This window comes from Cajanus cajan, chromosome 6 (genome assembly GCF_000230855.2).
Source record: "Cajanus cajan strain Asha chromosome 6, NIPB_CcT2T_4, whole genome shotgun sequence".
Taxonomy (NCBI): domain Eukaryota; kingdom Viridiplantae; phylum Streptophyta; class Magnoliopsida; order Fabales; family Fabaceae; genus Cajanus; species Cajanus cajan.
Window position 1 is genome coordinate 24147558 of NC_138522.1, and position 13829 is coordinate 24161386.

General features: G+C 27.7%; 1 protein-coding gene across 2 annotated transcripts; it reads left to right on the forward strand.

The window, feature by feature from the left end:
• The first annotated feature begins 1324 nt into the window (after nucleotides 1-1324).
• Nucleotides 1325-13266, forward strand: LOC109814962 (UDP-N-acetylglucosamine transporter UGNT1). 2 transcript variants are annotated; one of them, XM_020379504.3, is made up of 13 exons: nucleotides 1325-1780; nucleotides 1867-1978; nucleotides 3713-3789; nucleotides 6930-7139; nucleotides 9609-9685; nucleotides 10137-10298; nucleotides 10388-10521; nucleotides 10830-10960; nucleotides 11056-11100; nucleotides 11202-11299; nucleotides 11887-11994; nucleotides 12807-12863; nucleotides 12952-13266. In XM_020379504.3, exons 4-13 carry the CDS (start codon nucleotides 7010-7012, stop codon nucleotides 13024-13026), a joined length of 1017 nt encoding a protein of 338 aa, XP_020235093.1. In that variant the 5' UTR covers nucleotides 1325-1780; nucleotides 1867-1978; nucleotides 3713-3789; nucleotides 6930-7009; the 3' UTR covers nucleotides 13027-13266. The 2 variants fall into 2 exon arrangements, with proteins under 2 accessions (XP_020235093.1, XP_029130512.1); XM_029274679.2 differs by having other exon boundaries at nucleotides 1876-1978.
• The last annotated feature ends 563 nt before the right edge of the window (nucleotides 13267-13829 follow it).

Below are 13829 nucleotides of genomic sequence, written 5' to 3' on the forward strand. Positions count from 1 at the left end.
GTTGACTATTGAAAAAATTGATTATTAATTAATTATTTAAAATTAATTTACTTTCTCTAATAAATTTTTAATAATTTAATTATGTATTTTTTTTTGTATTATACACACTAAATAATTTTTTTAATGTCCCTCTAACAGTTGACGTTCTAGACTGTCATCCCACCGGTTTATGCTGAGGACCACCTCTGAGAGTCAACTATTCAATCTTGATTTTCTCTTGTTGTGAAGATCGTGAGCTTCCACTCACACCAATGTCATACAATTTATCATAAAATAAATCTCCCAAACAAATCCTTGTTTGATATCCAAAAACTACTCAAAATATAATCTGATCACACTAAATAACACACAAGAAAAATGTCAACTTTGCACGGTTACTTTTGGGTTTCATGGGTTAAACATTTTTTAAAAAAATATAAAAAATTTCATAAGTGGAATAACTTTTTTTTTTTTTTACGGATCACACACTACTAACAACTATATTAAGATTTTACCTTTGGAATATTATTTAATATTTTTCGTTGAATAATCTTTGTTTGGATAAAGGAACAACAATCATTTGACTAATAAGCACAAAAAACATGAAGCCTTTATACAATCCACTCGAGCAACACTAGAGTAAAGTTTGGTGCTAGTTACAAAGAAGACAAGAATAGTTTTGTGAGAGAGTACAAAACCTGAATTTTCATGTATTAACATAAATTAGGTTAATGTGTCCTTTTATAGACTAATATTTAAGGTGATTTGGATTTTTTATTGGGTTTGTATAATACAAGCCTAATCACTTGTCCAATTTTAATTAAATCTATTGTCAATTAATTAATTATATTTAATTAATTAACCATTAAATGAAATCACATTTAATTCAAATTGACGAATAATCATAAAATCATTTATACATTGATTTGAATTAATAAAATGAAGTATTAAATAATTTTCAAAATTTTTAAAAATTTGCAGATTTGATATATACATTAAGAACTTTAAGTTCAACGGTTGGATCGTTAAAATTTAATATAGAACATAAATTATTGAATTGAATAAATTTAGATATATTTATTTTTATATAAATGAAATCCTCATCATTATAAATATTATAAATTATTGATGATACGTGGTATTCTAGTTCAAAAATTGGGGTTAGTACTCTAGTGATTTTTCTGTGAATAAGTTCTTTTGTATTTAGTAGGGAATATGGGCCTTCCTAATCCATCAGTTTCTCCTTATTAATTCTAGAGTTTTGGCTTTCATAAATGGACGAAAATCCTTTGCCTCCTAATCCGTCGTCTCCAATTGCTAAATCTCTCTAATCACGGAATGTCACATCAATTAATAGCCACATAAATTTAATTTAAGTTAAATTAAAAATTAACGGAAACACAGTTACATCTTGGGCTTGCTCTAACTTACGTTCAAGAACATTAGACCGTATTTGTATAGCTAAAAACTTCACAAGTTTCTTTGACTTAAGGGTCAAGCCTTAATCGTATATCATTCCACGTCAAGTTGAATGCATGCAAACATATGCCACTGCCACAACAATCATGGAAAATTCTCTAAACCTTGAATATGGGCACTGTTGCACTCTCCATAAGATCAACGGAGTTTAAGCAAAATGGTGTTCCATCCTTGGACATTAAGAGCATCCAAACACGGCCTTATGATCATAAACATGAAGCAACCATTGATGAGAAAATGTGTATGTTGAGATGAAAAGCGACGGAGCGAGAGAACGTGAAACGGATCATGAAGAGAACGTAACCCAGAACATGCCAAAGATGTAACCGTAACTTAACTCCGTTATTTTTATTTTTATTTTTTTAACCTAAATTAAGTTAATGCTGTTATTATTAACGTGACATTTAGTGATTGAAGGAACAAGAATTGGAGACGAATTAGGAGACAGAAATTTCATCTGTGGTAGAGATGAAATCTCGAGGCAGTTCTATGTTCTGGTTGTTACATGATCCAATCTCAGGTTCAAGTTCTTCTCTTTGTTATCCCTCTTTGTATGTATTTTAGTTTCTTTTCTTCCTTAGTTATTTTTTTTTCTTTCTTGGCATAAATTCACTTTTAATTATATAATTTTATTAATTTGCAATTTTGGTCTCCAAAAAATTATGTTGTGAACTTGGATTTTATAGTTTTTAAAATTTAGGAATGTGGGTTTGTTAATTAACATGTTATATAAAATTAAAAAGAAAATACTAATGTGCCTGACAATAATATTATTGGATAGTTAGTTAGTCAAGTACAAACATAATAGTATTACAAATTTTAAAAATTGTTTTAATAGATAGTAAGTTTTAGTTAAAAAAACATGTTTAAGTAATTGTTAGATAATTTGTCAATATTTTTTTTATTTAATTTTGGATAGTTTGTTAATTGAATCAATATTGTTTAATTTTAAGATTTATAAAACTAAATTCATAATAAAAAAATTTGGAGACTAGAACTATACATTCTTGAAACTATAGGGATCAAAAGTAAATTTAACTCTTCTTTCTTTTTTAACATACATAATACAAATATTTTTATTTACACATGAAAATAAAATGTAACCTCTCATCTAAAGTAACTGGTTTCTCCACTTAAAAACTTATACTTCGATTATTAATTATACAAATATTTTAGGACAGGTACTCGTGTAATATAAACAGAGCAAGCACACTCAAAAACATTTTTTAAGATTACAAGACTAAAAACATAGGAATTATTTTCTATTTTCTAAAACTCTTCCTTAAATTGAAACTTATCCTGGCTACAAATAAGCAGAATGAGCACAAGAAATAAAAAGTAAAACTAAATTAAAAATACAATGGACTTTATAAACCTCGTAGTATTGAATACACGTCTCAAAAACAATATTGCATAAAGAACACAGCAAAATGAGGCACTAATGTTTGTTTTACAATTGGAGATACAAAAATGTCGAATTCACGAAACCCTAAGAATTTTAGGCAATAAAAGTTTTTATTATTGATCTGAGCAAAGGCAATCAAGTCAAAACTGGATGTGAATAGAGATAATTAATTGCTGCATAACATTGGCCAAAATACAAAGCAATCCACATAGTTGTGAATTGCTTTAAACAGAACATGTTATTAGAACCATAAAGTATCAAGAACATAATCATTGAAACCAGAAATATGGACAAACATAGAAGGTTCTGAATAAAGTTATGTTTGGATAATTTCTTTAGGAAGTACTTCTATGAAAAAACAAAAAGTTATTTCATAGGACAAAATTAGAGAAATTAATATAAGATAATTTTCACAAATTAACTCATGTATTAATTTTTTTTATATGGAGAAGTACTTTATCTTTCCTTTCTTTTTATTTTTGTCCCTTAAAAACATATCTAGAAAATTTTATCTAAACAGGTTTAAAACAAAACTATATTTAGAGAAGAACTAAACCTAATTCACTCCTAAAAACTAGCTTTAAGAAAGAAGATTGTAAGTCTTATAAAATTATTTTCCCATATTCTTAACTAATCTGAGACATGCAGAAAGGTTATATACTTTGGATATAGTTCTAACTTTTGGGTTGATAAAATTGAGCATGATACACCCTTTGGGTCTTTTACTTCTTTATGTGGTGCAATTGCAATATTATAAAAGAACAAATGTTTATTGTTTTTAATTTGTTCCTGTTTTTCTTTTTGTTGTATAACTATAATGTGTCATTGTAATGATCGATTCTTCTACAGTTCTATTGGTCTTGTTCAACAAAGAAGCCCTCTCCTCTTACAACTTCCCATACGCAAATATCATTGCACTTGCTCAGGTAATTTTTTTTAATTAATTAAATTTTATTATTTTAAAAAGAAAATATCAAAAATAAATGTCACCATCCATTACTTTAAAAAAAATGGATTTTTACTCTTTTGGGAATCTGATTCAACAAAATCGTCAAATTCTTTTTCTTTATAAAATGAAACCGTCAAAACAATATTTATATAACTAATGTATTATCATATTTCATTTAATAAAAAATACTTATAAATCATTCTATTAATTTATACGATGATAAATGATTTTAGAAAACAAAACATGTATAAAAATTGATAATTATTCGAAAATATGATTTACCAAATTTTAAATTCTGAATAAGCAATTAATTATCTCCTTTTTATTATTTTATATTTATAAGTTAACTGTTAGTTTTAGACTAAATTACATTTTCGTTTTCTTTATGCTATCAAATATGCAATTTTAATTCCTATATTTTTAAATTAACAGTTTTAGTATCTCAATATTAACAAAATTTGAAGTTTTATTCTTTCACTAAATGTTTATACATTAATTCTTAAAATTGTAACATATGTGATATGTGATGATAGATAGCACGATTATTAATATTTAAAGATATTTAGACTAAATTACATTCTTAAATATCTTTTTTAATTTTATTATATTTTTAGATAAAAATAAAAATAAAAAATGAAATTTAGTCTAAATATATTAGATATTAATAATATGTCATTTATTTAATGTTGGATCGCTACCAATCTTACAAAAAAAAAATTAACACCATACTAATGTTATAATTTTAAGAATTAACATTGAACATTTAGTGAAGGAACCAAAATTGTGAGTTTTGTAAAATTAAGGGACTAAAATTATAGAATTGAAAATAAATAGATCAAAATTACAAATTTAATATTATAAAAAATTGAAAGTATTATTTAGAATTAGTTTTATTAAATATTTTAATTCACCACTTAGCTTATTAATTAATTAACTTTCAACCTTCATGGCCACTATTAGAATTTCTCTTATTACATGCGAATTTTGCGTAAAAATTCACAGTAAACGTTATTCTAACAAAATTATTTTACAAAATTTTATCTCTAGAAAATACCTTCGTGGATAATATATTTTTGCAAATTTTAAAATTCGCAAGAAATTTTTTTATGAAAAAAAATTTGCAGAAAAGTTTCTTGTGAAATTTTTTACAAATTTTTTTGCAAGAAATTCTAAAGGAAAATTTCGTACAAAAAAAATCAAAAAATTACTATTAATGCTTATAATAAATTCATCCGAAGCATAAAGAAATTTGCTTCCACACCTCTAACATGTGATAGATAACTTTTTAAAGTCTTGGATTATAAATTATAGATCTACAACTCAACTATACAAAATCAACTTGTAAGGTGAGTAACCACTAGGGTTAGCCTAGTGGTTGGGTGGGAAGGGGTTGGGGTAGTTAGAAACATGAGGACCTAGGTTCAATCTTCATTGTGACCATCTTTGTAATCTTTCCTATCTTTACCAAAAAAAAACTTGTAAGGTGAGTGTTGTCCCAACTTATATACTATTTAATTGTTTTATTTCAAATCGATGTGAGAATTGAGGAAAATCTTTTAATTCTTAAACTTATATATATATATATATATATATATTATTTTTCTTGCAGATTAAAATTGGTAGAAAAATCTAAAGAAAAGTTACATGCAAAATTTTTCTACTATTTAATAAACATTACTTGTGAATTTATTTTTGCAAGAAAATCTGCAAGAAATAAGATAAAATTCTTACAACATTTTCTATAAATTTTTATCATGAAATTTTTTTTTCTATGATCATTAAAATTGTAGCAAAATTTACAAAAAAGAAAATTGTAGATTATTTTTTATAAAAAAAATTGTAAGAAATTTCTGTAAATTATTTTTAAAAATTATTATTGCAAGAAAATTCGCAATAAAAATCTGCAAATATTTTTTTTAGGAAAATTCACAAAAAAAATGACATTTTTTTAATAGTGAGTTATTTTTTCATCTTTTAATCAATCTTCTAATTTTTAACTAACGTATTTTCTTGGTGTCAAAAAAGCTAAAGTATTTTCTAACTTTTTTCTGAACCTACCTTATTAGAAAAAATAATTGGTTAATTATCGGTTTGTAAAAACAAAAAAATATGGACGTAATGTTTAGAATTTATTTTTGGATCCACAATCATAGTAATTTTACCGAATCGGAAACGATTAATTATCTCCCCTAATAAACCAGATACGCGTGACCTTTTTTTTTTTTGTTAAAACAATATTTTGTTTAGTTACAAGAATATATATATATATATATATAATTTTCGTTTACAATAATATTTATATTTGTAGAATATTCGTTCTTTTTGTATATTGGTTACAAGAATTTTTGTTCTTTGAAAAAGGTAAAAATAAAATTGTTTTCTCACTGTTATATTTGTCTTTTTTATTTAGTACTGATAGGAGAAAGACACACTTCTCAACTATACATGTATGATTTTGAAAGGTTTTGAGAGAAAATGGTTATAATAAAAAAAAACTGAGATTTGACTTGAGAGTAAATAATCTTATAAATTAGTAGAGGTGAGTAGTTATTTTTTAAATAAAGAATGAGGAATTTTAAAATAGATGAAAACGAAATTAAAGGTAAATATGTATAATAAAAATAGAACAAATAGATATTATTAACTAAATATCTCCTTTATATAAATTTATTCAACTTACATACCTAATAGAAGAAATTTCAGCCAAAAGGGTTAATGTCGTAAGAAAAACTAATTAAATTCAACCATAAAAAAAAATACTATAAATATCAGTATCATAAATAAGATTGTCTTGTTCATGAGCGTATCTTTGACTTAGGTATTAATTAAAAACAGAAAAAAAAAAGAATAACGGATGTACTTTACAGAGTAACATTTATGACTCAATGTTGATCAAAAACACCTTTTATTACCCAAATCACATATTGGCGATTTTTTTTTATTTTTTTATTTTTTGGATTAAACATATTGGATATTTTGTTTATGTTGAAATATAAGGTAAAAAATCAGTGGGGAGCATGCTACAAATTTACTTGCCACTTACATCATTTCTCACTCTCTCTCACTACTTCTCTTTTGGTTACCTATAAAATAACATTTCTGGCCTCAAATTTGAAGGCAAATTAAGAAGACACTGACACACACACTGAGCCACAAGGAAAGAAAAACATATCAGTATTGGTACGTGAATTTTGTTAATGGAATCCGAGAAGAATTTGCTGCTTCCACTCTCTGATAATCACAAACAGAGTGAAGAGGGACAAAGAAAAGTTTCAACCATGACAAGAAAAGGAGTCATCGCTGCTTTATCTTATATGGCCTCTTCGGGTTTGTTTTTACTTCTTTAACTATACTTGTTCTTTCTTTCTTATGTATATTACTATTTGATATCTTTGGCCATGGATTCCTAATCTTCTGTTTAGTTCCCTTGCTCTACATATTCAACCTTGTTTTTTTTTTTTTAAAGAATTATTTTAATGGTAAATATTAATAAATTAGTTATTTATGTTAGTAGGGGATTCTAACTCACTCACTCCCTTCATATCACTTTCTTATGTTGCTGGTCGTACTACCTAGACCACCTTATAACTCTAATATTCAACCTTATGTAATTTATAAAAATTATTTACTTGCTTTTTCCTTAAATTTTCTTAAGAATGTGATTATAAGCTTATATAAAGTTAAAATTGTTACTTACTTATCATGACTAATACACCTTAATAGTCGATGCGAGATCTCTAATATATCTCTCGTATTGAATATTTAACATAGTATAGATATCTATAAATGATTTGATAATAACTTGATAACAAATAATTTGACAAGTCTAATAATATTTATTTGCTGGTTTTAGGATAGATTTAGATGCTATTTTAAGGGAGTGATTTAGAGACATACTAAAGTTTTCAAAATTAACATATAAAGTGAAGAGTGTTTTCGTTCATATACATTATTTTAATCTTATCTTTAATCAACGTGGAATAATTGACCAAATATAGTGCCCAAAATAGTTTGATAAATCATGTGTTCAATTATCAAATGATTTGATAAACCATTATGAAAAGATTAATTAATGATTAATTTGATGAATCATTCTCTCAGTTAGTCCAGGATTACTTGCAATTTACACAGTTTCCTGACCCCAGAGATTATTTAAGAGAATGGGAGTGAAAATATGAAATGACATGGAAATGACAATATCTGATTCCAAACCACCCTTTGCTTCATGCTCAACCGAAGAATGTGATATACATTGTTCTGGAGTCTGCAAAAATTAATATTAAATAAGTCAAAGAACAATTCAAAACAGAATTGAAGATGAGATTATTCACAAGTTGATGACAAGGGATAAACCTGTCACATTTAGAAACCAATTTACATAGACGTGTACTTTTAAAGAGCAATAAGTAGTATTAAAGGATCATCAAGTAGTTATGTATTAACTCGTTGAAAATAAGTGAGTGGATAGGGAGCAACTCGTGAAAAATATTTTAGGATTGGCATTAGGCACTGTTGTGACCAATTGTTACAATACATATAAGCAATAGAGAATATCTGCTTTTAGGATGTGATCCATAAACTGTTATGATAATACAAGAAAATGTTAATAGTGCAAGGAATGAATGTCTGTGTTATTGTAACGAGTGCTCCATTAAATAAAATTTACAAGTGTCAACGTCACGAATATATATACAAAATTCAAGACTTAGCTGGCTGGCATTTTTTTTCTTCATGTTTTGGCATATCATTGGTTATATTTATTAATTTATTGTATTATTATTATTATTATTATTATTATTATTATTATTATTAATTTTCTCTTGTTTCTACACATAGACTAGAAAATAGGATATACATTAAACAATTTTCTTTTTATGAAGTGACCCCACGGAGTCTATTGTTGTCGCGCGTGCATATTGTAAAAGCAAGTGACTGTGTTCACAGGGACGGGTCGACATGCAGTGCTATGGCACAGTGGCTACATATACATGTGACGTTCCATTGTTACTGATAAGAATATCCTAAAATCTGTTCAACCCCAAAAACTTATCTTAAATATCATCAATAGTTTTTGTAAGCTAAGTGGTTCTTGCACACTCTTTTGAGTGTCTACACTAGTTGTGATGTGTTTCATGGAAAAGAAAGAAATAGAGAGTAAATGAAAATAGGAAAGAGAGCATATCTCAAAACACACCAAAATGAGGCACTAATGTTGGCTTCAAATTCACGAGACCTTAAAAAAATTTTAGGCAATAGAAGTTTTATGATTAATCTGATCAAAGGCAAAGAAAACTGCAGAGATAATTGCAGCAAAACATTGTTCAGAAAATACAGCAATCCAGTCAGGTGTCTTATCGAAATTGAACAGATCATGTTATTACAGCCAAACTGGATCAAGAACATTACCATTGAAACTGGAAACAAGGCCAACAGAGGCAGTGCTGAATAAAACCAGCAATATTTAGAGATGAACTAAACTTAATTCACTTCTAAAAACTAGCTTTCTAAGAAAGAAGATCTTCCAAGTCTTATAAAAATATTCCTAACTAATTAGGGAACTGAAGTTTGATTACAACAATTTGTATTGCAGAAAGTTATATTCTTTGAAAAGTCCTAACTTTTGTGTTGATAAAATTTTCCATCTTCAGGATGGCATTGCCCTTTCGGTGATTGACTTCTTTATGTGTTGCAATTGCAAATTATAAAAGAACTGATGCTTATTGTTTTCAATATGTGCCTGGTTGAATTTTGCTGTATGTTTATAATGTGTCATTGTAATGATTGATTCTTCTACAGTTCTATTGGTCTTGTTCAACAAAGCAGCCCTCTCCTCTTACAGCTTCCCACATGCAAATGTCATGACACTTGCCCAGGTAGTAATTTTTTCAAAATGATTTTTGGTTATCTCCTTGAGCTAATGCTTAAGGTCCTACTGTAATTTCTCAACACTTTTCATTGGGCCTGCTGCATAAGTAAATTTTTCTAGAAACGCTATTAGAGGAGAAAAATAAAAAGGAAAAATGAAATAAGTTTTTTTATAAATTAAAATTAACTTATGCATAAATTAATTTGTAGAAACTTTTTCCTATTAATTTCTTTGAAATCCTATTTTTAACTCATGATTTCAAATTTTCTTCCAATTTTTCTTTTCTAGAAGTGATTTTTGGAGAAGTTTATCCAGACCAGACAAATTCATTATTGACCAAGCTCCATTGAGGCCATTCTATATGATACACATTCCGTCTCTTACTATAAAAGCTTACAACTAATATGTGTCTCAATAGTTGTATATCATGCTGAAAAGTTGTTTGGTGTTTGTTTCAGATGGTGTTTGCATTTATTATTCTCTATGTGTTGAAATCCTTGAAGATAATTTCTTTCACAACTGGTGAATCGCAGAGCAGTTCTAAGAATTCAGCAATATTTGTGCCCTTTGGGACATTAGTCCAGACACTTCCTCTTGCTTTAACTTATTTGCTTTTCATGGTAAGCATTGGTAATTATTTTGAGCCTTTTTCCTTGACACTTGAGTTTTCTCCAACCATTCTCCATAGTCCATACCCTTTTGGTAATAGGTAGTGACCATGGAAGCAGTGCGTGGCATAAACATTCCCATGTACACCACACTTAGGCGAACAGTAGTGGCCTTCACAATGGTTATGGAGTATTTTCTGTCGGGGCAGAGTCATTCAAGATGTGTTGTTGGAAGGTATGCCAATCTTACTATTGTTCATGCATTGTGGATCTGGTAAAACAGTAAAACTTTTCGTAATATAGATGATAGTAAAATGTAAAAGTTAGAGATTATAATAACAATAAATTTATATATGTCAACCACTAAAATGCCAGTAAATTATACAAGTTGTGGGAGACTTAAGTTTTTACTAATAATATACGTGACAATAACATGTATTTAATAAGCAAAGAGGCAGTGTAGTGTCTTGCTTTTGATTCTTTCTTACATTCAATTTTTGGGCTATTATGTTACTTTGCCTAACGTACCAAGGGATTTATCAGTGTTGGAGTAATCATAGCTGGTGCTTTTGTTGCTGGAGCTCGTGACTTGTCATTTGATGCGTATGCCTATTTTGTTGTATTTATAGAAAACATGTGTAAGGCAGTGTACCTTGCTTCTGTTTCTCGTGTTGGTAAGATTTCGTCATTTTCTTGTTTTGTCTCATTCTTTTGAATTAATATTTTAGGCATTCTTCATTGAATTTTGGCACATTACTACTTTTCGTAGGTAAATCCAGTGGCCTTAATATTTTTGGTATTGTATGGTGCAATGGTAAGATATAGTGATCTTGGGGTTTTGTTTAAACTCCCACGTCATTTGTTTTAATTTGGCTAAATAATTGCACTCATCTTAACTTATTATTTTATATTTAGTGGTGATTTGTGCACCAATCTTGTTTCTCTGGTCATTACTCAGAGGAGACCTCCAAGCAACACTGAACTTCCCATACTTGTTCTACACTGGATTTCAGGTGCTTCAATGTTTTCTAAACTTGCACAAATTGAATTCTAATACTTCCATCACAAACCGTTAGAGCACTAAAACATTTCATTACTTTTTTACTAGTTATGGTTGCTTGTTTTAGTGCGTAATATTCTGACGTAATTATATTTACTTATTGTGATGATGTCCTACTAAGTATTTGATTTTAGACAAATTTTCATATATAATGATTTTGAGTGCATATGTTCCGATGATAGTATGTATGAGCATGTTGCATAACTATTATTTTTTTATGTATTTCTCTTATACATGAATGAAAATATGTAAAATGGTATAGCCATTCATAAATATGAGATTGCTCTATTTTCTCTATCTCTCTTTTTATTTTTTAATGATTTTTATGTTTTATGATTCTGCTGCTATATTGCATGTTTTAACACAAACTTGAATGGCCTGATGAATGTTCTGATTATTTACAATTTATCAGGTTTTCAATTCATAAGAGCTACTGCATATGTTTATGTCACGCATTTTCAGATTATACGATTATCATTATATCTGTCAATTGATAATTTGGAGGCATTATATGATTTTCTCCTTTGGAATCTTGGGCAGGTTGTGCTGCTTCTTTCCTGTGCTTTTACTTTCTTTCTAAACTACATCGTAGTTTTGAATACAACCATCAACTCGGCACTTACACAGGCAATCTGTGGTAATTTAAAGGTTAGTGATTATTTTTTTTATCTATTGAAAATATTACAAAGAGGTGACGAGGATCAAACTTAGCTATTTCAACTCCATCTTTTTAACTACTAGATTAACTCTATGCTTATAAATAAAAAATAAAAATAAAAAAAAATAAATAAAACTAGATTTACTCTAGTGTTTTTATTATTATTATTATTATTATTTCTAGAAAAGGAGTTTTTTTCATAACTTGTTGATATGTCTCTTTACCCATTATTATATTTGCCATTCCTTGATTATCAAAACTACCTAAATATTTTGCTGACAGCACTAACCGTTAGCTTAAACCTTTTGTTTTCGTAACATAGTGGGGTCAACTTGTTCTGTACGTGATGTAACCTTATGTGTACCAATTAAGAGCAATTAAGAGCGTGTTTGCTTCCATGTTTTGAACACAATTTTTTACGTTGAATCAGAAATTAATAACTGTAGCTTTCACGTTTTCTAAGATGAATTACGTGATTTTCATGTTTTTAACGTGTTTTCAAGCACACACTTAGCTGTAAAAAATGAATTTTAAATGACTCTCATCCTAACTCTCACTTCTTAATACTGTTATTATTATTACTTAAAATTACAAAATTTTAATTAGTTTTATTATCAAATCAGGAAAGATTTATTAAATCAAATATGAAATTCACAAAATTTATAATCTTCAATAAATTTCTACTAATAAGAGTGTTATATTGTCCAAGCTTATGTTGCATTTGGTAGATGTTTGACAATTAATTTGTTGCTTCTCAAGATTCCATAAATATTAAGTTTCATGATCTTTATGTCTGATCCAGGATGTTTTAACAAGTGGTCTTGGTTGGTTATTATTCGGAGGACTTCCATTTGATTTGGTAAAGACAAATTCCTTTGTAATTTCTTGATTGCTGGTGTCCCATTTCACTGTGTTCATTAAACCTATTTCTTATGCTTTGTTCACAGTTCAATATTCTTGGACAAATACTTGGCTTCATTGGGTCCTGTTTGTATGCCTATTGTAAACTCCAAGGAATATGAGGATGAGTGGATAGATGACCTTTCATTCAAGAGACATCAAGAAACGACAAGCATAATACAGTCTCTCTACAAGTTTTTTTAGTTTTTAATAGTCAAAAGAGAAAGATAAATATCAGATTATATTAAAAAATTACAGCAAAAAATGTGTTTTGTTAGATAAGTATACCTGGGGAATGATAATAGAAATTATAAAGATGTGAAAGTGAGTCCAACACGATGGATTAATTTGATTACTACAATTCTGGGTCAAACACGATTAGAAAAAAAAAAGGAAAAAAAAAAGTCAATTTTTGACTAAATTTTAATCCAGCTCACTTAATTCTTCAATCATGAGTTCAAGCAAAAGTAAGCCGAGTTAGTTAGTTTAATCCACTATAATTATAAAAAAAATTATGTATGATATTTTCTTTAATTGTCATTTAAAATTTTGATTGATATTTTTTTCTTATTTTTCTTTGAATAAATGATAAATTTGATTTCTTGATAAAAAGTTGTACCTTTTATTTTTTATTTATTAAAAAAAGAAACATGCATTAATTTTTTTTAATGTTTTTTAAAAATATCTAGTAAACCAACTCACCTAACTCATCAATTTGTGGTGTGATGAGCTAGGTTGGAAATGTCTTGGCTCACCATAAGGTGAATCAGATTGTGTTGGTCCATTTCAAACATTAAAGTGAACTAGATTAACTCAGTTTGACACTTCTAAAAAATTAGTTCATGAAATGTATTTAATATAAATTAAAAGTTAAGTAACAGTTTAATCACTATGTTCAAGTTTTGGATATATGTAATTATATTTA

Excerpts from the sequence above, each read along its gene's own strand:
- LOC109814962 (XM_020379504.3), top strand. The coding sequence starts at position 7,010 with ATGGAATCCGAGAAGAATTTGCTGCTTCCACTCTCTGATAATCACAAA. Across the intron at positions 11,101-11,201 it reads TGGTATTGTATGGTGCAATG|TGGTGATTTGTGCACCAATC; the intron begins GTAAGATATAGT and ends TTTTATATTTAG. Across the intron at positions 11,300-11,886 it reads TGTTCTACACTGGATTTCAG|GTTGTGCTGCTTCTTTCCTG; the intron begins GTGCTTCAATGT and ends AATCTTGGGCAG.